This window comes from Mesoplodon mirus, assembly GCF_964341445.2.
Source record: "Mesoplodon mirus genome assembly, chromosome: 3".
Taxonomy (NCBI): Eukaryota; Metazoa; Chordata; class Mammalia; order Artiodactyla; family Ziphiidae; genus Mesoplodon; species Mesoplodon mirus.
In genome coordinates, this window is record NC_138978.1 from 70,877,640 (window position 1) to 70,905,580 (window position 27,941).

Here is a 27,941-nt window from a genome sequence, read left to right on the forward strand (position 1 = left end):
ATCAGGTTAGCATCACAGCAGTTATTTAAGTCTTCACTGACTGGGTATCAAACAATCACTGCTAGAATCAAGACAAAAAAAAATCTACTTTGAAGACACACTACTACATTCCTATAAATAACGATAGCAAGTTGCTTTGTTATCTTATTAAAATTAAGACAAAAATCCCTCAAATATATCCAATTGATAGAAGAATATGATATTCTTACAGTTTGGCAATCCTATACTACCGTGTGTGATGACTCAACTCTCACACTTTACTCAAGGCCCAGCAAAACCTACATCACACAACAAAGCATATGGTATGGCCTTCTCTCAGCACAAAACCAAAAGGTGAGCACTGAAATTGTATAAAGTTCAAACTGGGTTTGAAACAAATACAGTGGTTATTTACATAAGTAGTTTCCACATTGTTTAAATCATACACTCACTCCTGTTAGTTAAAAAAAATGTGAGGACACACCTGTATATATATATATATCTACTAATTTGTAAGTCATATGTATTTGCTATTTCAAATATATATAATAAATATTAGTGAAGCACAACTTCGTTCTTTTATAGATTAAAAAAAAAAGAAACATAAAGAAACTGCTAAAATTTTCTTCCCTTACCACTATTTGGTGTCTGATCTAATAGAATACCCTGATCATGCTTAAATAGATTTTAAAGATCATCAAAATGAAAAAGAAATTTTAAAACCTCTCAAAAAAGAAGGCATGAAACCCAGTTCTAGAAATATATGTGAGTGGAAAATGGTCTGAAGTAAATACTTTCCCATTATTATGTTTGTCTAACATTGAAGGAACAGGTAAGCCCTGTATCGGGGCTGCTTGGCCATTCTTTACCCTCCCCTCCCTGAAATTCTTCCTTGGCCCAGTCAGGAACCAGTAACCAATGGGTAAAAAAAAAAAAAAAAACATTTTTAATAAATAATCTTTCACTGCTCTAGACCATTGGAGTATGACATTTCAAAAAGCATAACTTTTCATTTATAACAGGCTGGTATTACCATAAGAAAAATTTTTCACTAAATGAAATTTAAATAAATTACTGTACTGGTGAAAATGTTTTTAAACCATTCACTTAAAATTGCTATACATTCTTTAACCACACTACTAATCAGATAATACTACCTTAGAGAATCTTTAGCAACCTATACCAAGCTTATCTTCAATAATATCATCATCCCAATCGAGAATAGTAGTTGAAATTAAAGCAACTGAGGATTTGAGGATCACAGAGATCTTTGATGCTCTCTTAAATCTCTGAGTTTCTGCTCATAAGTGTTACTTTTTTTTCCTGACATAAATTATTCAGAATGCTCTGTGGGTTACCTCTTCTGCAGCAATCTAATGACTACTGAAGCAAATTCAACAAATTTTGTTATATAATTGTTAGCTTGATGCCAGAGTAATTTACTTTTGGCTTTTCTTCTTCCTTTTCTTCCATGTCTTGAGGAATCGCCAAGTTAACAAATCTCGTCACCAATGCTCTACAAAACTAATCATAACAAATCTGCTAGCCACAGGTGTTGGACCATCAAGATTTTCTGAATTACTTTCAATTTGCCAAATTTTAAATATTTGGCATTTTAAGACTATATGATACCAGGTATTCTGCCTTTATATCATTAGAAATAAAACTCAAAGAACTGCACTGCAGAGACAGGAACTCAACAGCAACAGACATGTTACATAAGGGTTGAGCTAGGTAGCTATAGGCTCATATATGTAAGTCACATGGGGTTTAGTATAATACAATAATAAATAACATTTATTGAGCACTTGGTATATCTTCAGCACTGCACTAATAAAATAAGCACATTACAGGCACTATCATACATTATTTCCAAGATACATATTATTATCATACCTGTTTTACAGGTTATGAAACTGAGGCACAAAGAAGTTAAGTAACATGTCCCAGGTCACACAGCTAGTAAGTAGTGGAGTTTGAAGTCAAACCCATTTAGTGTGACATGAACCTTTGCTTTCAATAATTCTGCATTACCCTGACACTATGTGAACTGGAATTTGAAAGAATTTAATGGTGTGTTTTGTTTTACATTGATAATTTAATCAACTCAGATAATTAAGTTAAATGCATGCACTCATTATTGCTGTTCAATATTTATGGCAAATAACTAACATAAAATAGGCCCTTGAAATTCTAAATGGAACCATCCAGACACCATAGCAAACTCTTAAATTGAAGAACAGCACTAGGGTATGTAATTTCTCCTTTAAACGTAGTAAGGTATAACTGAAAAATTTAAATGTCCACTTAAATGCAAAAATCAGAGAACAGAACAGAGGCTAATGTTCTAGACATTCTCCAATCAATTCTCTAAAGCCCCTGACTCTCTTCTTGCAGAAAGGCATTGGGATTACATCCTGCTATTGGCCCTTCTCTCACCAAGGTCTTTTCAGCCACCAAGCCTTCCATTTTCACTCTCAGCCATCTGCACCTGAACCTATAGCCTACAGCTAAGTCTTGACTGCTTTTATCTCTGCTTCCAAACACTGACCAATATTAACCACTCTTCCTATAATGGAGGAGGAGGTAAGCAGCAGAGGTGCCCCATCCACTCCTTCCCTTCTCTTGTCAGAGCTAAAATTAGTATTGTGTAGACAAGTTTCCCATCTCTTTCTTCCTGTTTTCCATTGCTCACCACCTTCTCACTAACTATTTAGTTTACTGACTTAGTCAAGCACACCAGCTTCAAGGCTTGAAATTCAAATCTGTGCATTATATTAGCAAAACTACAAGTTATTATATTTCTCGAACATTTTGGATGGCTCACAAAAATGGTCAAAATAACAAATGCTGCGGTGGGGAAGGCGCCTCCACTAACCCAATAGTCAAGTCACGGAATTGCCTGGGTCCACCTCTCTGTTCAAGCAGCCGTTATGTCCTCTCCATGACCTCCTCCAGCTGGATTTTAGCTTGGACAAACCACTCTCCCTGTCTCACTGTTGGTCCACCACTGGAAAGAATGATTATCATGTGGCTGACAGGGTATTGGTGTTCCGGCCAGGGATCAGGCCTGAGCCTCTGAGGTGGGAGAGCAGAATTCAGGACACTGGTCCACAAGAGACCTCTCGGCCCCACATAATATCAACCGGTGAGAGCTCTCCCAGACAACCCTGTCTCAAAGCTAAGACCCAGCTCCACCCAACACAAGCAAGCTCCAGTGCTGGACGCCCCAAGCCAAACAACTAGCAAGGCAGGAACACAACCCCACCCATTAGGAGAGACGCTGCCTAAAATCATAATAAGGTCACAGACACCCCAAAAAAACACCACCGGACACAGCCCTGCCCACCAGGAAGACAAGATCCAGCCCGACCCACAGGAACACAGGCACCAGTCCCCTCCACCAGGAAGCCTACACAAACCACTGAACCAACCTTAGCCACTGGGAACAGATGACAAAAACAACGGGAACTACAAACCTGCAGCTTGTAAAAAGGAGACCCCAAACACGGTAAGTTAAACAAAATGAGAAGACAAAGAAATGTGAAGCAGATGTAGGAGCAAGGTAAAAACCCACCAGACCAAACAAATGAAGAGGAAATAAGCAGTCTACTGGAAAAAGAATTCAGAGTAATGATAGTAAACATGAACCAAAATCTTGGAAATAGAATGGAGAAAATACAAGAAACGTTTAAAAGGACCTAGAAGAACTAGAGCGCTGACAAACAATGATGAACAAAAAAATAAATGAAATTAAAAATTCTCTAGAAGTAATCAATAGCAGAGTAACTGAGGCAGGAGAACAGATAAGTGACCTGGAAGATAAAATAGTGGAAATACTTACCGCAGAGCAGAATAAAGAAAAAAGAATGAAAAGAAATGAGGACAGTCTCTGGCACAACATTAAATGCACCAAAATTCAAATTATAGGGGTCCCAGAAGAAGAAAAGCAAAAGAAAGGGTCTGAGGAAATATTTGAAGAGATTATAGTTGAAAACTTCCCTAACAGGGGAAAGGAAATAGTCAATCAAGTCCAGGAAGCGCAGAAAGTCCCATACAGGATAAATCCAAGGAGAATCCCTCCAAGACACATATTAATCAAACTATCAAAAATTCAGTACAAAGAAAAACATTAAAAGCAGCAAGGGAAAAGCAACAAATAACATACAAGGGAATCCCCATAAGGTTATCAGCTGATAATTCAGCAGAAACTCTGCAAGCCAGAAGGGAGTTGCAGGACATATTTAAAGTGATAAAGGGAAAAACCTACAAACAAGATTACTCTACACAGCAAGGATCTCATCCAGATTTGACAGAGAAATTAAAACCTTTACAGACAAGCAAAAGTTAAGAGAATTCAGCACCACCAAACCAACTTTATAATAAATGTTAAAGGAACTTCTCTAGGCAGGAAGCACAAGAGAAGGAAAAGACCTACAAAAACAAACCCAAAACAATTAAGAAAATGTTAATAGGAACATACATATCAATAATTACCTTAAATGTAAATGGATTAAATGCTCCAACCAAAATACACAGACTGGCTGAATGGATACAAAAACAAGACCCATATATATGCTGTCTACAAAAGACCCACTTTAGACCTAGGGACACATACAGACTGAAAGTGAGGAGATGGAAAAAGATACTACATGCAAATGGAGATCAAAAGAAAGATGGAGTAGCACTTCTCATATCAGACAAAATAGACTTTAAAATAAAGACTATTATAAGAGACAAAGAAGGACACTACATAATGATCAAGGAATCAATCCAAGAAGAAGATATAACAACTGTAAATATTTATGCACCCAACAGAGGAGCACCTCAATACATAAGGCAAATGCCAAAACCCATAAAAGTAGATATCAACAGTAACATAGAAATAATATGGGACTTTAATACCCCACTTTCACCAACGGACATATCATCCAAACTGAAAATGAATAAGGAAACACAAGCTTTAAATGACACATTAAATAAGATAGAAAACCACAGACCAATATCACTGATGAACATAGATGCAAATATCCTCAACAAAATACTAGCAAACAGAACCCAACAGCACATTAAAAGAATCATACACCATGAGCAAGTGGGGTTCACCCCAGGAACACAAGGGTTCTTCAATATATGCAAATCAATCAATGTGATACATCATATTAACAAACTGAAGCACAAAACCACGTGATAATCTCAATAGATGCAGAAAAAGCTTTTGACAAAATTCAACACCCATTTATTATAAAAACTCTCCAGAAAATGGGCATAGAGGGAACCTACCTCAACATAATACAGGCCATATATGACAAACCCACAGCCAACATCGTTCTCAATGGTGAAAAACCAAAACCATTTCCTCTAAGATCAGGAACAAGACAAGGTTACCCACTCTCACCACTATTATTCAACGTACTTTTGGAAGCTTTAGGCACAGCAATCAGGAAAGAAAAAGAAATAAAAGGAATCAATCAGAAAAGAAGTAAGCTGTCACTGCTTGCAGATGACATGATACTATACATAGAGATTCCTAAAGATGCTACCAGAAAACTACTAGAGCTAATCAAGAATTTGGTAAAGTAGCAGGATACAAACTTAATGCACAGAAATCTCTTGCATTCCGATACACTAACAATGAAAAACCTGAAAGAGAAATTAAGGAAAACTCCCATCTACCACTGCAAAAAAAAGAATAAAATACCTAGGAATAAACCTACCTAAGGAGACAAAAGACCTGTATGCAGAAAACTATAAGACACTGATGAAAGAAATTAATGATGATACAAACAGATGGAGAGATATACCATGTTCTTGGATTGGAAGAATCAACATTGTGAAAATGATTTTACTACCCAAAGCAATCTACAGATTCAATGCAATCCCTATCAAACTACCAATCACACTACCATTTTTAACAGAACTAAAACAAAAAGTTTCACAAATTGTATGGAAACACAAAAGACTCCAAATAGCCAAAGCAATCTTGAGAAAGAAAAACGGAGCTGGAGGAATCAGGCTCCCTGACTTCAGACTATACTACAAAGCTACAGTAATCAAGACAGTATGGTGCTGGCACAAAAACAGAAATATAGATCAATGGAACAGGATAGAAAGCCCATAGATAAACCCATGCACATATGGTCACCTTATTTTTGATAAAGGAGGCAAGAATATACAATGGAGAAAAGACAGCCTCTTCAATAAGTCATGCTGGGAAAACTGGACAGCTACATGTAAAAGAATGAAAATAGAACACTCCCTAACACCGTATACAAAAATAAACTCAAAATGGATTAAAGACCTAAATGTAAGAGTTGAAACTATAAAAGTCTTAGAGGAAAACATAGGCAGAACACTCTATGACATAAATCAGAGCAAGATCCTTTTGGACCCACCTCCTAGAGAAATGGAAATAAAACCAAAAATAAACAAATGGGACCTAATGAAACTTAAAAACTTTTGCAGAGCAAAGGAAACCATAAACAAGACGAAAAGACAACCCTCAGAATGGGAGAAAATATTTGCAAACAAAGCAACTGACAAAGGATTAATCTCCAAAATTTACAAGCAGCTCATGCAGCTCAATATCAAAAAAACAAACAACCCAATCCAAAAATGGGCAGAAGACCTAAACAGACATTTCTCCAAAGGAGATATACAGATCACCAACAAACATATGAAAGAATGCTCAACATCACTAATCATTAGAGAAACGCAAATTGAAACTACAATGAGGGGTCTCCCTGGTGGCCAGTGGTTGAGAGTCCACCTGCCAATGCAGGAGACACAGGCTCGTGCCCCGGTCCGGGAAGATCCCACATGCCGCGGAGCGGCTAGGCCCGTGAGCCATGGCCGCTGAGCCTGTGCATCCGGAGCCTGTGCTCTGCAGCGGGAGAGGCCACAACAGCGAGAGGCCCGTGTACCACAAAAAAAAAAAAAAAACTACAATGAGGTATCACCTCACACCTGTCAGAATGGCCATCATCAAAAAATCTACAAACAGTAAAAGAGGGTGTGTGGAGAAAAGCGAACCCTCTTGCAATGTTGGTGGAATGTAACTTGATACAGCCACTATGGAGAACAGTATGGAGTTTCCTTAAAAAACTAAAAATAGAACTACCATACGACCCAGCAATCCCACCACTGGGCATATACCCTAAGAAAACCATAATTCAAAAACAGTCATTACCACAATGTTCATTGAAGCTCTGTTTACAATAGCCAGGACATGGAAGCAACCTAAGTGTCCATCGACAGATGAATGGATAAAGATGTGGCACATATATAAAATGGAACATTACTCAGCCATAAAAAGAAACGAAATTGAGTTATTTGTAGTGAGGTGCGTGGACCTAGAGACTGTCATACAGAGTGAAGTAAGTCTGAAAGAGAAAAACAAATACCGTATGCTAACACATATATCTGGAATCTAAAAAAAAAAAAAAAAAAAAAAACTGGTTCTGAAGAACCTAGGGGCAGGACAGGAATAAAGATGCAGACGTAGAGAATGGACTTGAGGACACGAGGAGGGGGAAGGTTAAGCTGGAACGAAGTGAGAGAGTAGCACTGACATATATACACTACCAAATGTAAAACAGATAGCTAGTGGGAAGCAGCTGCATAGCACAGGGAGATCAGCTTGGTGCTTTGTGACCACCTGGGGGGGGGATAGGGAGGGTGGGAGGGAGACTCAAGAGGGAGGGGATATGGGGATATATGTATACATATAGCTGATTCACTCTGTTATACAGCAGAAACTAACACAACATTGTAAAGCAATTATACTCCAATAAAGATGTTAATTTAAAAAAAAGAAAGAAAATAAGCTCTAGATAGGGGAAAATAACTGGCAAAATATTTTTAAAAGGCATATATGTAGGAAATTGGGGGTAGATAGTGTTCCAATTTTTAAAAGAGAAAACTAAAAGGCTTTTTTTACAAATTTTTTAAATTGGGTATTTGAAAAGGTGTACTAATATTACTATTGCTAATAACAATAACAATGAGTTAGTAATAAGGAAAAGCTAAAAATTGCTTGTACTCAAAAGTTTCCATTTTGGTTTCCTAGTGAATGGTTAAATTCAGTGTAAAATGTGCATAATAATAAGATTTTCATGACCCAAAGGTGCATTTATTGGGGTCCACTAAATTTGTTTTTTTATTCTAGCTGTAATAGCATTAGATGCTAATGGTTTCCTGGGAAAACAGGTCATCAATATTAGATAAAACTTTCTTACCTTATCATTCCCTCTAGAAATTATGTCTATTTTTATCAGAGGAATGTGTGATAAATAAATAAAGCATAATATTAAGCTTTGTGCAATAAATGACATACTAATGAAACAGAAATAACCTGAGTAGAGTGTTATGAAGTAGTTTGTAAAAGTTAAAGTACTGGATCAAATGCAGTTAATTCGAAGAACAATTAAAGGTATTGAGTGCTGTATTTAGTTGTTCAGAAAAAATAACATTTTAAATTCACTGGCAACATTGTTAATAAAGTTAATAAAAGAAAAAAAAAGAATGTTACATCCACTGATCTAGTATAATCTACTTTTGTCAAAAGATATAGGATACAATTTGATATATTGTATACAATCCATCATAATGGAAATCAATATATGCAATCTTTCACATATTCTCATGTTTAACAAAAATTTTACTTTTGTTATTTTTCCAGGAATGGTCTGTACTGACTTAATCAGTCTCCCCAACTCATCTACTTTTATGACAAGTATCTTGGAATCTTGCTTAACATCAGTAGATTTTAGCAGTCTATATGTAACCTCCCTAGGATGCTACAAACAGTTTCCTAGAACTTGACCACAATGCCTGAACTGCACATTTTGTGTGAAAAATATATGCAAACATCATTAATAAGCCTTCTCTGGTACATTTCTATTCTCGAATGGCAAGTAAATGAAAAGGTCCTCTTATTTTCTCTGGGCACTAAGAAAGATATTCTTAAGAATTAAGTTTAGATATTCTTTTCTTTAAGAAGACTTGGATGGCTATGCTTCTGAGGTATCACTTTTATCAGTTTTTTAAAATCTATTTGGCAAAGAATAAAATACAGAGACACAACACGGATAGTGAAAAGTATTTTACTACCACTTTTGTTCTTCAATTCGATCAAAAAGTCAACTAGGATGAAAATTAGAGGAAAAATATAAATGGAGACTATGACAGATAAAATAAAAGGATAATTAACTGGAAGATAATAATAAATCTCAAGTAAATATAATTCAACAATTTTTAAAGCATTATAATGGTGTTAATTGACATAAATTTGATTTAACCATTCCATATTAAATTGTGCACTTACTATTTTACCCAAATTATCAACTTTGGATTTCATATTTCAATAAGATTATAAAAAAATAAGATTAGAAGCTATGGAAAAATGGAAACAGGGTAAGATGACAAGATGATGGAAACAAATACTTGTTGAGTTTACTGTGTGACAGGCATTGTGCTGCAGTCTTTTCAGATACTTAATTCTCACTAAATCACAACAATCCCGTGAAGACTATTATTGTCTCCATTCTAAAGATAAGGACATTCAGTGAGGGCAGATCACTTGCCCAAAGCTGCATGACTAGTAAGCAGAAGAGATGAGATTTGATTTCAAAGTCCACACACTTTCCACCCACTACTACATTCTTTGGCAGAATGGAATACATTGCCTTTCACTCCACTTTCACTCCCAAACAGTAAGCAGAGCCAAAAGAAAATCTGTAATAATTTCTATACTCACATCAACAAATATTAAGGGGACATCACCTTCCTCATAAAAATCTCATTTCAGTATTTCCATTTTTCATGACTCAATGAAATTTATCCTTTAAACTTCATTACAAATATATTTAAAACTTTAAATAAGCAAATCATTTAATTTTAGAGCTACAGATTTTAAGTCTGTTTTCACCTTTAAAAAAACTGAAAAATATTCCCAAAGTCTCCTTTTAATTATGATAAAATCAGACAAAGAATGCTTGGGGAATGGAACGTTCTGATTTCAACTATTTTTCAAAACCCAATACCTGCCTGCTGCCTCTGTCAACACCTGCACTGTCTCCACCCTGCAACCGACCACCACGGAGCCCCACCCTGCAGCTGCAGCCGCAGCTGCCTGTGTCGCTGCCACTTTGGTACCCACTGCATGATTAGGCCACAGTTTTCAATGAGTAAACATAATCCTTTCTGTCATCACACATTTACGGAGTTTCTAAAGGTCAGTGAAGATTACTGCCAAGCACAGCATGACCTTTATGAGGACATGAGAGCTGTAGAAATTCATTACCACCTCCACCAAGAAGCTACATAAGAGCAGTTACCTGGACACAGAAGTGTTGAACTGAAATCCACAGAGCATTTTCCAGTTCTGACCTAGACAGGGTGAGCCTCAAAACACTTCCTCTCTGTTGCTCAGTATTACAGGATTGAAGACTTTCTTCTTCTTAGAAGGTTCATCTCATTCCCCTTTATTCCCAACTTCATACTCAAAGCACTGAGAATTTCAAGCGGAATAAGCTGAAGTTTCTTTACATCATTTCTGTATTCAATTTGTTTAATTCTTTCATAGCCCTAATAAGTATTTTTTGACTAAATTAACATGTCTTGCATGAACTGCCCAACTCCCACTGAAGGCACATACAAGAACATTTTTCTTATTATACACAATCCAACCAAAGAGACCTTGAACAAAGTTATTGAGAAACTTAAGAAATATGGATTACCACAATAGTAAGAGTATGTGAAGCAATGTACGACACTGCTCTTAAGGAAAAAGAAGGCATCCATGTTCTTGACTGGCCTTTCCATGAAGGTGCACCACCATCCAACCTTATTGTTGATGGCTAGTTACGTCCTGTGAAATCAAGTTTTATGAAGAACCTGGTTACTATACTGCTGTTCACTGTGTTGCAAGCCTTGGAACAGCCCCACTGCTTGTTACCCTAGCATTAATAGAAGGCGGAATGAAACAGGAAGATGCAGTACAGATCAGAAAACAAAAGCAGCATGGAGATTTTAACATCAAGCAACTTTTGTACTTAGAGAAGTATCATTCTCAAATGTGTTTGTGCTGCAAAGACTTCAATGGTCAATAAAACTGAGGTGTTTGATGCTGTTGTCTTGGAAGCAGAACTTCAAACAGGACCTAATTTGTTGCACATATTAGCCAAGAAGTTGGCTCAGTGAACAAGTCTAATGAAGCTTTTACAAGAGTATTGAAAAGCAATTTTCCCAGTTTACCTGCTTGACAGAACTTCTATGTTTAGGTTACGATCAACGTATTTGGACACTTAGCAAAAGATTCTTGCTGTTCAGCATTTCAAATTTGTTTATCATTTGTTCCAATTCCCGAACTCATGCAGTACTGAGTTATAAGTCTTTAAATCTATTCCCAAGCCAGAATCTTTTCAATGCATAAGAAATTTAGAAAGATTAGGTACGAAAATATCCAGTGTAACACTTGTATATTTTTTAGCATCATATAGAACTATAAAACCCTAGGAACTAAGAATACTCTAGATCTTATGTGGTTTACTGCTTCAGTCATTTCTTACATTGAAAGCAGGGCTTATATAGTTATTTCCTTGCTCACTTTACTTTTACATTTGCCCACATTCATACCAATATACATCAGGTTTGCATAACCATTGATTTTTGTTAAATTTTTTACCAAGTCATATGGTGTTATTTAATATCTTTCCGTAAATCTCATTTGTGCTCTTATGGAAAATCTGCATTTTGAAAATCTACATTGTATATAGAAGTGTATCTTTAACATCTCCAAGCAAAAAAGCTTTACAATTATTTTAATGTTTGCACTTTTGTGTGCCACTTAACAGGAAGAGCCTAAAAAGGAACAAGAGAGGGCTATTAAATATTTCTAGTAAGATACTGCCTTTACCTTGTATAGAATAATGTAGAATATGCTCTTTAATTTAGTAAATATTTTTTAACGATGTTTTGTTATTGTAGCTAATTCTTAGTCATAAAATTTTTGAAATTCTTGTTATTTTTCCATACCTACTGGAAGTTGTTTACCAGCTATTATTTTTGTTTGAAATGTGATTTCTTCTCTTCCCAACCTCCCTTTTAAAAAAAAGAAGTGGGGACGTCCCTGGTGGTGCAGTGGTTAAGAGTCCGCCTGCCAATGCAGGGGACATGGGTTCAATCCCTGGTCTGGGAAGATCCCACATGCCACGGAGCAACTAAGCCCATGTGCCACAAATACTGAGCCTGCACTCTGGAGCCCATGAGCCACAACTACTGAGCCCATGCTCCGCAACAAGAGAAGCCACCGCAATGAGAAGCCCAAGCACTGCAACGAAGAGTAGTCCCCGCTTGCCCCAACTAGATAAATCCTGTGCACAGCGGTGAAGACCCAACGCAGCCAAAAATAAATAAATAAATAAATAAATTTTTTAAGTGGGTTTCTGCTAGTGAACTGAGCAGACATCTAATTTTTATATGCCTTTTGAGCTGTGTAACTCAATACTTGGATACTTGATAGTTTATTATGAAACTGATCAAATGGTGATGTATATTAATGTTAGTTTGACCACATACTTATATTGTCTTGTAATATGTGGTTATAGTTCTGTGAGACAAATAATTTGTCAGTGTTCACCAGTTTGTAAAAATCTAGTGCGAGAGCTAAACATCTAAATAAATAATGAAATGGGAAAAAAAAAGACAATATCTAAACTACTTTCTTGAATAAGTACAATCAATCTACTAAATAAAAATCTTTATCAGTATATCAAAGCTAACATTTGAATATCTATTTTTATTAAATATAACAAAATAGATAGAAAAAGTACAGAATATTAAGTTAGCTTTTACTTGTCCAGAATAAATCTGAAAATATATTTGTAGAACAAGCTCCCTAATATGATTTTATTTGATTGTCCTTTGCTTCCAGTATGGTAGAAAAAAACTGACAGTTTAGGTAAATTAAGTTCTGATTAATACGGGTTTTACTTTCTGAAATAACATATCTGAATTTCATGAGTTGAAGCCTTGGAGATGGATATAATTAAATATAAGTTAATGGGTAGGTATAAGGATTTAATGTCAGGGTACCTTTTACTGAATTGAGTAATCTCCCACTCATGCTTAGGTCAAATTCTTAGAAACCATTAATATAAAACTCTGTGAAATATCTTTTCTCCAAAGAAATCAAGTTACGTTCACAAATGTTAATTTCACTTATCCTTTTAACATCCCTGAGTCAGATATAACATGACAGAGAATTACAACATTGTTTGTATCATCTCTCCACTAGAAGTCCTCAGAAATTTCTTGGAAATACTAATTATTATTATTACCACTTTCCATGGTGAAATGTCAAGTTGAGTCTGACTTATTCTGAGGTCACTCCCACTGTCACCAGCCAAGTACTTAGGTTTTTCATGGAAGTTATAGTTCACTCCTCTGCCCTTTTCTCTTCCTTGTATCCCCACATCAGTTGAAATTACAAAAATTGGCAAGTGTATTCTAAATACGTATGCTCTCAACATATGCTCTCAATATAGATTCTGTTGGTTGGAAAAGGGAAGGAGGAAGAAGGAAAGGAGAAAAGAAAGAAGAAAGGAAAAGAAGTAAATTAAATTAGTGTGTATCCCACCCCCACCAACTGTCTTTCTTCCTTCCTATTTCTCAGACCAACTTAGCACCTACCCAAAGTTATATGACATCAAACGTATCAGGCTCCTTTTATTGGTCCCCCAATACAGTTGTTCCTGGGTATCTGCAGGGGGTTGGTTCCAGGAATCCCTATGATTACTAAAATCCACAGATGTTCTAGTTCTTTATATAAAATGACTTGGTATTTGCATGTTAACCTACACAGCAATATCCTCCCTGTACTTTAAATCATCTCTAGATTATTTACAATAATATCTCATTGTGGTTTTCTTTGCATTTCCCTGATGCTTAGTGATGTTGAGCAGCTTTTCATGTACTTATTGGCCATCTGTATGTCTTCTTTGGAAAATGTCTGTTCAGATCCTCTGCTCATTTTTGATTGGATTGTTTGGTTTTTTGCTATTGAGTTTACGAGTTCTTTATATATTTTGATCACTAACCCCTTATCAGACAGATGATTTGCAAATATTTTCTCCTATTCAGTAGATTGCCTTTTCATCTTGTGGATGGTTTCCTTGTGTACAGAAGCTTTTTAGTTTGATGTAGTCCCACTTGTTGATTTTTGCTTTTGTCGCCTTTGGTTTTGACGTCAAATCCAAAAAATCATCACCAAGACCAACATCAAACAGCTTACTGCCAGTGTTTTCCTCTAGGAGTTTTATGGTTTCAGGTCTTATGTTCAAGTCTTTAATCCATTTTAAGTTTATTTTTATATGTGGTGTGAGAAAATGTTCTAATTTCAATCTTTTACATATAGCTGTTTAGTTTTCCCAGCACCATTTATTGAAGAGACTGCCCTTTCCCCATTGTATATTTTTAGCTCCTCTGTCATAAATTAACTGATCATATATGTGTGGATTTATTTCTGGGCTCTCTATTCTGTTCCATTGGTCTACGCATTTGTTTTTATGCAATACTATACTGCTTTGATTATTATGGCTTTTTAATATAGTTTGAAATCAGGGAGTGTGATGCCCCCAGCTTTTTTCTCCTTTCTCAAGACTGTTTTGGCTATTTGGGGTCTTTTGTGGTTTTATACAAACTTTAGGGTTGTTTTTTCTATTTCTGTGAAAAATGCCATTGGAATTTTGATATGGAATTCACTCGGTAGTACAGACACTTGGGTAGTACACACTGCTTTAGGTAGTACAGACATTTTAACAGTATTAATTCTTCCAGTCCACAAAACACAGACTATCTTTCCACTTATTTGTGTATTCTTCAATTTCTTTCATTAATGTCTTATAGTTCTCAGCATACAGGTCTTTTACCTCCTTGGTTAAATTTATTCCTAGGTATTTTATTGTTCTTGATGGAACTGTTTTCTTAATTCCTCTTTCTGATAGTTCGTTATTAGTAGAGGCATAAGAGATTTTCATATATTGATTTTGTATCCTGCAATTTTACTGATTTTGTTTATTAGTTCTAACAATTTTTTGGTGGAGTCTCTTTAGTGTTTTCTATACATAATAGTATGTCATCAGCAAATAGAGACAGTTTAAGAGCTTGAACTCTTAAACACTATGCTAAATGCCTCCAATCTAAATTGTGATTTCTTTACATTTACAACACAATCCTTGGAAGCCACTGAATCTTAAATTGGTTTATAATTGATTTTAAAATAATCACTCAGCAAGACTATTTAACTAGGCCATCACAAATACTTAGGAAATCAAGTTATTGCACATTCTGACATAAAAACTTGACATAAGACACCAACAGGTGCACTCTATTGGAGGGCCAATGTGAAAATAAAAATAATTTTCTGAGTTATTTTCAAACTAAAATAGATGGACAGCTCTAGAGAAAGCTTATTATAGGACAAAGCTCTGAAGACAAGCTACTGTAATTTGGGTAAGGTTATTAGATTACTGTTTACAATAGTAAATCTAGTATACTGAGTTATCCTGCAAACAACAACTTCCTAAGATGTATCAACAGTTATACTTATTTTTAATTAATTGCTTTCATTTATCCTTTTTCTTCAATATTTCACTTATTTCTACTGATGAATTGGGCAACACAATATAATATAATCATTATACAAGGATTCTAGCATTAGGTCTGCCACCACACAGTTGTTGACCTTAAATGTCACTTTACCTCTCAGGAACACATTTTTCTCATGTGTAAAATAAAGGATTTCCCTGGACTACTAATTTTGAGGCCTTTAAAGACAACTTTTATCCCCAAATTTTCAAATATGAAAAGCTTTTGAAGAATAAAAAAAAATTTTATGGTACAAAGATTTTAAAGGAAGAAAACTCATTTAGATTTTATGGCTGCCAAAAGAGAATTTACAGTCAAATTATTAAAATTAATAAGAGTTCAGTGAGTTGCTAGAACAATACACAAAAACCAACTGCATGTGCATCAGAAGTAAGAAAATGTATTTTTAAAAGGTACCACTTACAGTATCAACCAAAAAAATATGACAACTAAAAATGCTACCAAAAACTAAAAATTCAAAGTTATAAAGCTTGGACTTCCCTGGTGGTGCAGTGGTTAAGATCCGCCTGACAATGCAGGGGACACGGATTCGAGCCCTGGTCAGGGAAGATCCCACATGCCGCGGAGCAACTAAGCCCGTCTGCCACAACTACGGAGCCTGGGCCCTAGAGCCCGCAAGCCACAACTACTGAGCCTGCGTGCCACAACTACTGAAGCCTGCATGCCTACAGCCCGTGCTCCGTGACAAGGGAAGCCTCCCCAATGAGAAGCCCACACACCGCAACAAAGAGTAGCCCCCACTCGCCGCAACTAGAGAAAGCCCGCACGCAGCAATGAAAACCCAACGGGGCCAAAAATAAGTAAATAAATAAATAAATTTATTTTTTTAAAAAAGACAATATGTTTTAAAAAAACAAAAACAAAATTATAAAGCTTAGTTGAAAGATGTTAAACACATAATTAAATGTACATATACCTTATTCATAAATTGAATGATAAAATACCATAAAGAAGCCCATTCTCTCTAAATTAATCTAAAACTCACTCCAATGCAAATGAAAAATCCCAAAAGGATTTTAAGAACTTGACAAGCTGATTGTAAACTTAATATGGAAGAACAAGACCCCAAGACAATTCAAAAGAAGACCGAAGTCAAGGAAATCAAATTCCCAGATATGAAGATAGTGTCAGGAATGAAGACATTGTGGTATTGATGAAAAATAAGCATCTCTCACTTCTTCAACAGCCCAAAACCCTTCTATCTATTTACAAATCAATAAAGAAATTTCCCCTTTGCTCCATAAAACCCTTAATGGTCTCCTTAGTCTTGAATATGGATCTTATTATCTAAACATAAGAGCATGATAGCAGTGGCCAAAATGCTCCTTTTAGCATTGTCACTATTCTCCTCCTCAGAGCACATTTCAGCTTCTTAACTATCCTAACCGTTTACCTATTCAAGATATTATGAACTTCACCAAGAACATCACGTGGAGTGGCAGACAGATCAGCTGCCAACGTGAGAATAAAATGACAGACTGCTCAGAATACGTATCTATATTCACACACTATTATTTGTATTTTTACAAAGTATATGAGAAAAAAAACTGTTGGGAAATGACAGAAGACAAGAAGCAGAACACTCAAAGGCATGAGTTAATATTATCTTTACTGTTCTAGTCCTTTTGTTCACAAAAAAGGAGGTGAAATCATAAAATAAAAATAGTAATAAAGTTTTAACTATATATTTAATTATTGAGAAAATTTTATAAATTAACTGTAATGGTTTAAAAAATATCACTCAGTACCCTCCCTGTACAGCATACTCTGCAAAGTTCTACATGGTGACACAAAGCAAAGAAAGCTATATGGGTAGGAAAGGACAGCACAGAGGATATTCTAAGTGTTCTAAGTGGGATGAATGGTTAAAAAAAAATAGAAATAGGAGTGAATAAATATTATGTAGTAGACATCATAACAAATCAACAAATGAACATAGTAAGTTGTAATTAACAAAGCAGTAAAGACTGAACACTGGTTGAAATTTTTGGATTTTTTTAGAGAAACAACAGTCATTGCAGGTTCTTAATCGTGGGAGTTAAAAGATAAAAGCAGTGTCTGAGAAAGGTAATTCTGACAACTCTGTGCAGGATGGGCTGGAGGGGGAAAGAGACTAGAGACAGGGAATGAACACCTACAAAGCTGCTGAAGTACAGAAGCATGAAGTACATGAAGCATGAAATCATGAAGATTTAGAAAATAGTAAAAACTATGGAAAAAATAGGGAAATGGGAAGGTGTCCCTTATATTATTCAATTAATATGATTTTCATAAGCACCACATTCAACATGTAGATATACATTTTTTAATTAAATAAGGTATTAAATGATCAGTGTGCATAATTTTACCAACCTCTATAGGACTGCCATAAAAATAACATGAGATCATGTTATTAAAAGAATTCTCTAATTGTAAATATTACATAAATATTACCTGTTGTAATTTCTTAGGGAGGAGATAGCTGTGAAATAATAGAAATGCTCCAGCCATAAAGTCCAAACACCTGAATTCAAATTCTGGTTCTATTATTTAATAGTGTCTTTAATGTACCTTAAGCAAGTCATTTAACCATTCTGAGTAACCATTTTTAATATGTAAAAAGGGGGGGGAGGCGATTATCTCATAAAAGTTCAAGGAATAAATAATTCTTTATAAAATCCCTAACACAGTATCTGAATTATGGTGGACAGTGAATAATGAATGTGTGTTGCAGGGGGGATGGAGGAGGAGGCCAAAAATAGGGGTCCATTTTGGCTGACCTTATCGGAAAGTCACAAGCATCTCCAATGAACCATAATGACCATGCCCTTCTCCATACTGTTTTAATGAGAAATTATACAAGAAAATTCCAGAAGTATCTTATTAATGTTCCACCGTACACAATATCTTCTTATGTATAAGATCAAATCCACAGCAGAATAAAAAATAACTGTCAAAAGCTATATTACCAATCTGATTTTTAAAACAACAATAACAGGCAGTTAGTGATTTTTCTTCTTTTTTAATTTACAACATTACCAGAATTCACATTTCTATTTCTAATATTTATTACTTGCGAAAGAAGTTAAAAAGAATAAGAGACCAAAAACTCAAAAGTGCATTCTGAGGGAACTTAAACAGTAGGAAGATAGGGAATAACCTGTCTTTGGCAAGACTCTATAGACTTCTCATAGAAAGAAATGAATCTGAAGTTCCCTGGTGAGATCACCCCACCCATGGATCCCAAAAGTAGGAGTCAGGGAATAGTTTATAAAATCTACTATAGAGCACTTTTAGCTCAGAGCACTTTTAGCTCACTTTAAGAATAAAGATCTAGGGCTTCCCTGGTGGCGCAGTGGTTGAGAGTCTGCCTGCTGATGCAGGGGACACGGGTTCGTGCCCCGGTCCGGGAAGATCCCACATGCCGCGGAGCGGCTAGGCCAGTGAGCCATGGCCACTGGGCCTGTGCATCTGGAGCCTGTGCTCCGCAACGCGAGAGGCCACAACAGTGAGAGGCCCGCGTACCACAAAAAAAAAAAAAAAAAAAAAAAAAAAGAATAAAGATCTAAAGAGACTATAAATAAGCAATATTCATATATATTTCCTTTCTAACCTAGACCAATTAGGTTCCACTTAACTAGGGATCTTTAGCATACTATTCATTCATTCAACTCTGCACAATATATTACAGAATGTACTGGGAGGAATAGTATCAGAACCTACCTTAAAGAAATAAGATCAATACATACAAAAAAGTGCCATGATAGAAGTACAAATAAAATATTTATGCAAGAAGGACTGAGAAAGCGTTAGGGAATGTATGAAGTGAATTTGGGCATAGGAAAACTAGAAAGGAGGGTGGAAGGAAAAAACCGTAGACGGAAGGACCAGTGTAAGGCAATGACAGAGGCCAAAACAGAGACTTATAAGAAGGTATTGGCTAGAGCATATGGAATTGAAATTAAATGATCAGAATATTAGATATGGACAGATTGCAAAAGCCTTGAGTTCCAGCATAAGGGATTTGAACTTTATTTTGCATACCCTAAGAGTTTATGAGTAAGGGGAGATGAATAAAGGTTTAAATTAAGAATATTAACCTCACATAATGATTAAAATACAGAGTAAGGGAAAAAATAGTGTCAGAAAAGCTACTGGACCATCAATGAGTCGCTTTACTGTACAGCAGAAATTAACACAACATTGTAAATCAACTCTACTTCAATAAAAAAAATTTAAAAAAAAAGAAAAGCTACTGGATTTAACTATAGAAATAGTTTATCAGATAGGGATCATTACAAAAACTCATATCCACCCAACTCGTAGCAGAGCTAAATCATATTTTAAGACAAATTATATACACATTTAACTCCATAAACTTAATTCTTATGCATTGAGCCAAAAAAACATAAAAGGAAAGACAGACTTCATCCACCCTATTACTCAATGCATTTATTCCCCAAAGTAAACATGAGATGAGATGGGAGCTACAATTCTACATTCCCTCAGTCTCAATTCCCATGTGCCTCTCACAGCATGAGCATCACGATTCTAGTGTTAAGGATATGGCTATTTTTCATATAACACATCCCTTAATCCTAAGTGAACCACTTCATCAAATGTTCCACCAAAGAAAAAGAAAACAGTACTTTGCTCTAGCACTGCTCTAAAACTGCTATGTTAGACTTGATGAAAGATTTTATGTGCTATTTAAGAAACTTCACAAGAAAAATTTTAGCTCAATTTTTGCTTCACATACTGACTTTAGAACCTAAGCCCTGCTTAATGCCTTTTCCCTTCCTCATCTTAAGCATTTAAAGCGTACTGGAGGTAGCAAAACAGGGATTTAGTCCAAAACAAGTATTTGAGGACATAAAATGTCCTAAAAATAGTGAAATGTTTCAGGAAGCTTAAACCAGGCAAAGAAAAACAAAATCTCTGAGGGTGGGTAAGGTTACAGAAAGCATGGGCACAAAGTGCAAGACACCTGAACTCCATGGAACCTACATATGAAAAGGATAATAGATAAGGTGGAGGGCAATTATGAACCGCTTATGAGCACATCTTTTTATTTTCCCCCATAACCATTAAGATCCCCTCTCTGAATCAATATTTTGATACAGTATTATAAAATTCTGGCAACTTATGTATTAAAAAGTCTTTTATAACATTAACATTTGCTAAAAACTAGACTAACACACTTTAGAAGACAGAAATGCTTTTACTTTTAAAGTACAGACTTGTGTTTGTTTTGCCTAACTGGTTAAAGTATTTCCAAGTCACAAGTTTATTTATCCAATACCTACTGAGCACTACTATGTGCCAAGTACTGTGCTAGATGCTAGAAGTACAAAGTGAAATAAAATATAATTCTTGTTCCCTTCAAGGAGTTTATAATCGAATGAGGGAGACATACTATAATTAGTATAACCATGTTATAATCAAAGTACAAAGGATACTATAAAAGCAAACAAGGAGGTCAAGAATACTTTTTTGAAGTACTAAAGTGAATTTGGAAGGTCAGGTAAAAGTTACAACTGTGCTTCCTAACTTGACTGTGCACCAGAACCACATATAGAGTTGATGTCTAGGCCTCACTTCAGATTGAGTGAATTAGAATCTCCCGGGGTGAAGCCGAGAAATCAGTATTTTTAACATGTACCTTGAGTGATTCAGAATCACGGCCAGGTTTTGCTGGCAGTGAGCTAGAAGTATAGACAACCATTCCAGGCAAAGAGAATAGCTCAGTATGGTTGGAGTAGGTGAAATACAGACAGAAAATCAAAAAGAAATCAGAACAAGAGTACTGACACAATTAATGTGACATTTCAAACAGGATCTAAGGAACTGATGTGAACTTCCACAATAAAAGGCAATAATCTGTGTCATGTGTTTCGGTAAATGATTTCTGACATGAACTAGTTTCTTATTGAAGTATATGGGAAAACTAAATGCAAATACTTTGCATTGCAAGACAAAGTAAAATGCTCCTTTTAAAAAGCAAATAAGGTAAAACAAAACAAAACAGAGTTCGACTCATAATTTTTATTCAATGCAGTGACCACTCATTTTTCTCAGGATACACAGCCTGAGAAGCTATGATATATGTCAGAAGCTAGGATAATACTGTTTTAACTTGAAAATGTTCCATAATGTATAAAATAAATTCAAACTGTATTTTGAAATTCAAGCTTTAAAACTGAAAACCACTCAATGATTTTAAGTTTCCAAACTGTTATTTCATAATAGTTTATTACTTTCTGATTAAAATTTACTTATAATTATATTTTTATACTTAATTCCAGGTAGGAGTAAAGTGAGATAAGTCACCAAGAAGAGGAGTATTCAAGATAATAGACTAAAAGCCAAATAGAATCTATTCTATTGATCGCTTTTTATTAAGTAGCAAATGTTTTAAATCATCAACTGTTTCAATCCCCAATTCATTCTCCAACAAAGACTTCATAACCAGAGATGTAGACAGGAAAGCATTTGAAACAGGAATAAGCTTTTAAAGAATATTCTTCAGAAACCTAAGGACAAACTTACTAATTATTATATATAAAATATATCCTACAGTTATATTCTATTTCTAAAAAGTCCTTCTAAATCTTACTTAAATCATTTAAACACATCCTAATGACTTATAGACAGGACAAAGACTCATTTACCAAAGTGAAACCTACTGCCAAACCATGCATAGTAATTCCCTGAAGGAGCACATTGGGTATAGAAGCAATAGCAGTTAAAAATCAACAGACTAACCACATACACCTATTTGAGAACTAATTAACAAATAACAGTAATCAGCTAATTACAAGAATAATTCTTAAACTTGATATAACAAATCATCCTTTCTCAGACTTAATTTAATGTACTTTTTAAAAATGGTATTACCAAGACGCCTTAGCTTCCAGATGAAATACAGGAATTAAATTACAGCTCCAAGGCTATAGTTGTCAGCTTCTTAGGCTAGAATGATCTATTGACATAGACTGTAAGATAACTTTGTTTCCTGAGTCATGCCCTGCTTCCTTTCTTCTCCTGCAGCACTTTATACATCTCTCTATTCACTTTACTGTAAGTACCTAAATCCTGCAAAGAAGGTAGTACCATTACCATGTAATAGCTAAGGAAATAGGCTTAGTATCACGAAATGATTAACCAAGATCACCACTAAACCCAGATTTCAAACTCAGATCTGTTTAACTGCAAAGCTCTTTCCACACTGCCTCACAGGTAGAGAGGAACACAGGACTAAGTAAATCAAAGCTAAGTAACTGAACTGGCTGCAATTTCTTCTATAACTGCTTTGGAAGTAGCAAAAATAGATCTATCATATCTGACAAACCAAACGTAGAGGACAAGTATTTAGGGGTGGAGGTGTGGGAGTTCTGCTTAGTACCTGAGCTCCCTCATATAATTAGGGAATATACCACTTTATGAGTCTTCACAGAAGGTAGAGCCCCCCCTCCTTACAGAGAAGCTAACAGTGCCACATAGTCATTCTTCTTGTCACCCCTGCAGCATGGACATGGGCACTTAATCTATATTCTGCCAACATGACATTCCCACCAAGGACTCTAAATTAAGATCTAGAGACAGTAAGAAGCTGGGACAGCAAAGGTTAGATTTTGCCAGGAGGCCGCAGAAGCAACATTAAGTTTCCAAAGGCAATGGTAGCAGTAATGTAGTAGCTGAGTCTAGCCATCAGCAATTCAAAGTGCATTCCTATCACTGGACTGGTTTTATGCCATGATTTTTAGATATGTCTTTTCTGTTACGTAGTCTCTCTTATTCCTGTCTCTTTAAGGCCTCAGCCTTCCCAGCAATTTGGTAAACTAATCAATATGCTTCCAATAAATACCTTTTCTACTTGAATCGGTCAGAATTGCCTTCTGTTGCCTACAATTAAACCCAGACTGAAGCATTGAATAATTAAATAAATGACACTGAACAATTATACTTTATCAAATCTTTTTACCTTAGTGTTGATTGTTGTTTTATATAATTTGCCATTATGCTCTTAAGTAAAACTATTTTATACATGATAGTTATGCTCTAACAACAACAAAATAACCTCAAATTAGGTTTCTTTATGTTTTTCAAAAGCAACACAAAAACACAAATATAATATCATCTAAAGGTGATTTTCACTGAGGATCAGAGTTAAGCTTTATTAAGAATACTTACCTGTCAGGAATACCTAGCCTCTTGACACTTCTATAAACAGAAAGAGTATTTGCAACATGTCGATAATTAAACCAGAATCGGGATGTACATACCTAAAGTAATAAAACAAATATATTATTTTTAGGAATCAAAATAAGCTACAGAGTTACAGAATTACTTCTCTTTAAGTAGGATATAGAGATGCCTAAAAAAAGAGTATGTCATAATCAGGACTAGAAACAGCAAAGCACATAAAGAATGGTCAATAAAACCAATCTCTCTAGAAAAAGGTCTTTCATAACTAGTCTTAAAAACACATTCAGCTTAAGAGAAAACAAAGCTTTGGGGAATTTAATCAAATACTGAACCAACTTAGTTACTCTCAATTTATGATTCTATAATGTTCCTATTTCTAAAATATTAAATTCTTTAGAACCAAAGACAATGCCCATAATCTCTTCATGGAATAGAAAAGAATATTAACTACATTGGGTTATATAATATTCCTTTCACTCTGGATTGCTTCCTAACTTTAGTTGTGAAAAACATAAGAGAGAGACTAAAACAAAGCATAGAAAACAGGTTTATATGCACATAAGGGAATGCATTATAAAGAAGCTGTTGAACGGAACAGAAAACTAGAAACGATTTCAACAAGTTTTACACTTAAAGACAAACTGATCCTTAAAAAAGGTAACAAAGATACTAGGAAAATCTAATGCCATGCCTCAAAAGTCAGCCCTCTCGAACGCTCATTCCAAAGGAGAAACCAGAGACTGGGATCAGTTGGTAATATATCCATCCACTAAGCATCCTCCTACCTCCTACCACACTGTTCTGCTGATAGTAAGTGTAATGACAGTTTTGAGAACACCACAAATGTTCTTGCCCCTGTAAATAGGACGGAACCACAAGACTTTTTTATTAAACTGAATTTTCAACCTGGAATCCAATAAGGAGAAGACTAAAATTCTTGACTACATAAAAAAATATGTACCATAAAATCCTAACAGAAATGAAAAACTTGAAATAATTGTAACCCAATAAGAAAAAGATGAACAGCCCAATTTTGAAAAATGGGCAAAGGATGAGAGCAAGCATTTCATAACAAAAGTATTAAAAATAGACAATGAAAGTCTTAAAGATGCTCAACCTCTGTCATAATATAAGAAAACATAAATCAGGTTTGTGATGTTTCTGTTGGGCTGAAGGCTTCCTTAAGCAGATTTCTAGCCACTGTGAGGATGGTAAATGGCTTTCAGCTCACGCTGAGTGGCTGCCTAGACTCCTGTACTGAGGAGGACTGTGAAGCGAGTCCAGGGGCTGCAATGAACTCTGAGCACTGGCTTTCACTGGTAAGCAAGGGAGCCTCTGATTGGAGTCAAGATGGCAGAGTAGGAGGACGCAGAGTTAGTGTCTCCTCACAACTAGAGCACCTACCAGGCGCTGCTGGAGGACCTCAGACACCTAAGGGGACAGGAGGAATCCCTGCATTATCGGGCCAGAGGTCAGGCCTGATCTCCTGTGGTGGGAGTGCCAAGTCCAAACCACTGGACTACGAGAGAACCTCAGACCCCAGGGAATATTAATCAGTGTGAGCTCTCCCAGAGGTGCTCATCTTGGCACCAAGACCCAGCTCCATCCAACTGCCTGCAAATTCCAGTGCTGGATGCCTCACACCAAACAACCAGCAACAAAGGAACACAGCAGCACTCATCAAAAAAAAGAAAAAAATGAGATGACAAAAATATATGTTACAGATGAAGGAGCAAGGTAACCTACAAGACCAAATAAATGAAGAGGAAATAGGCAACCTACCTGAAAAAAAAATTCAGGGTAATGATAGTAAAGGTGATCCAAAATCTCAGAAACAGAAGGATGGCACACATTAAGAAAATACAAGAAATGTTTAACAAGGACCTAGAAGAACTAAAGAACAAATAGTGATGAACAACAAACTCACTGAAAGGAATCAACAGCAGAATAATTGAAGAAGAACAAATAAGTGAGCTGGAAGATAGAATGGTGGCAATAACTGCCAAGGAGAATAAAGAAAAAAGAATGAAGAGAAATAAGGACAGTCTCAGAGACCTCTGGGACAACATTAAACGCATCAACAGGCGAACTATAGGGGTCCAAGAAGAAGAAGAGAAAGAGAAAGCTCTGAGAAAATATTTGAAGAGATTATAGTTGAAAACTTCCCTAACATGGGAAAGGAAATAGCCACAAAAGTTCAGGAAGCACAGTGAGTCCCAGACAGTAAAAACCCAAGGAGAAACATGTCAAGACACATATTAAACTAACAAAAATTAAATTCAAAGAAAAAATGTTAAAAGCAGGAAGGGAAAAGCAACAAATAACATACAAGGGAATCCCCATAAAGTTATCAGCTGATTTTTCAGCAGAAATTCTGCAGACCAGAAGGGAGTGGCAGGACATATTTAAAGTGATGAAAGGGAAAAACCTACAAACAAGATTACTCTACCCAGCAAGGATCTCATTCAGATTCAATGGAGAAATAAAAAGCTTTACAGACAAGCAAAAGCTAAGAGAATTCAGCACCACCAAACCAGCTTTACAACAAATGCTATAGGAACTTCTCTAGCAGGAAACACAAGAGAAGAAAAAGACCCACAAACAAACCCAAAACAATTAAGAAAATGGTAATAGTAACATACATATCGATAACTGCCTTAAATGTAAATGGATTAAATGCTCCAACCAAAAGACACAGACTGGCTGAATGGATACAAAAACAAGACCCATATATATGTCTCTACAAGAGACCCACCTCACACCTAGGGACACATACAGACTGAAAGTGAGGGGATGGAAAAAGATATTCCATGCAAATGGAAATCAAAAGAAAGCTGGAGTAGCAATACTCGTATCAGATAAAATAGACTTTAAAATAAAGACTGTTACAAGAGATAAGGAAGGACACTACATAATGATCAAGGGATCAATCCAAGAAGATATAATTATAAATATTTATGCACCCAACATAGGAGCAACTCAATACATAAGGCAAATGCTAACAGCCATAAAAGGGGAAATCAATACTAACACAATAATAGTGGGGGACTTTAACACCCCACTTACACCAATGGACAAATCATCCAGACAGGAAATAAATAAGGAAACAGAAGCTTTAAATGACACAACAGACCAGACAGACTTAATTGATATTTATAGGACATTCCACCCAAAAGCAGCAGAATACAATTTCTTCTCAAGTGCACACAGAACATTCTCCAGGATAGACTGCACCCTGGGTAACAATGAAGCCTCAGTAAATTTAAGAAAACTGAAGTTGTATCAAGCACCTTTCTGACCACAATGCTATGAGATTAGAAATTAATTGCAGGAAAAAAACTGTTAAAAACACAAACACATGGAGGATAAACAATACGCTACTAAATAACCAAGAGATCACTGAGGAATCAAAGAGGAAATCAGAAAATACATAGAAACAAATAACTGCGAAAACACGAGGACCCAAAACCTATGGGATGCAGCAAAAGCAGTTCTAAGAGGGAAACTATAGCAATTCAATCTCACTTCAAGAAACAAGAAAAATCTCAAATAAACAATCTAACCTTATACCTAAAGCAACTTGGGAAAGAAGAACAAAAAAATCCCAAAGGCAGTAAAAGGAAAGAAATCAGAGATCAGACAAGAAATAAATAAAATAGAAATGAAGAAAACAATAGCAAAGATAAATAAAACTAAAAGTTGGTGGTTTGACAAGATAAACAAAATTGATAAACCTTTAGCCAGACTCATCAAGAAGAAAAGGGAGAGGATTCAAATCAATAAAATTGGAAATGGAAAAGCAGAAATTACAACTGACACTGCAAAACTACAAAGGATTGTGAGAGATTACTACAAGCAACTGTATGCCAATAAAATGGACAACCTGGAAGAAATGGACAAATTCTTAGAAAAGCACAACCTCCAGAGACTGAACCAGAAAGAAATAGAAAATATAAATAGATTATCACAAGTAATGAAATTGAAAATGTAATTAAAAATCTTCCAACAAACAAAAGCCCAGGACCAGATGACTTCACAGGTGAATTCTATCAAACATTTAGAGAAGAGCTGACACCTATCCTTCTCAAACTCTTCCAAAAATTGCA

The 27,941-nt window shown here is 35.6% G+C and overlaps 1 protein-coding gene across 3 annotated transcripts in view; it reads right to left on the reverse strand.

Annotated features, from left to right (window-relative positions):
* Positions 1 to 27,941, reverse strand: part of PIGK (phosphatidylinositol glycan anchor biosynthesis class K) — a 140,692-nt gene that overhangs the window by 104,092 nt on the left and 8,659 nt on the right. For all 3 annotated transcript variants that reach the window (XM_082612774.1, XM_082612772.1, XM_082612773.1), the window contains exon 3: positions 23,821 to 23,912. In XM_082612774.1, the coding sequence (XP_082468900.1) occupies positions 23,821 to 23,912 (92 nt within the window). The remainder of the gene's footprint in view (positions 1 to 23,820; positions 23,913 to 27,941) is intronic.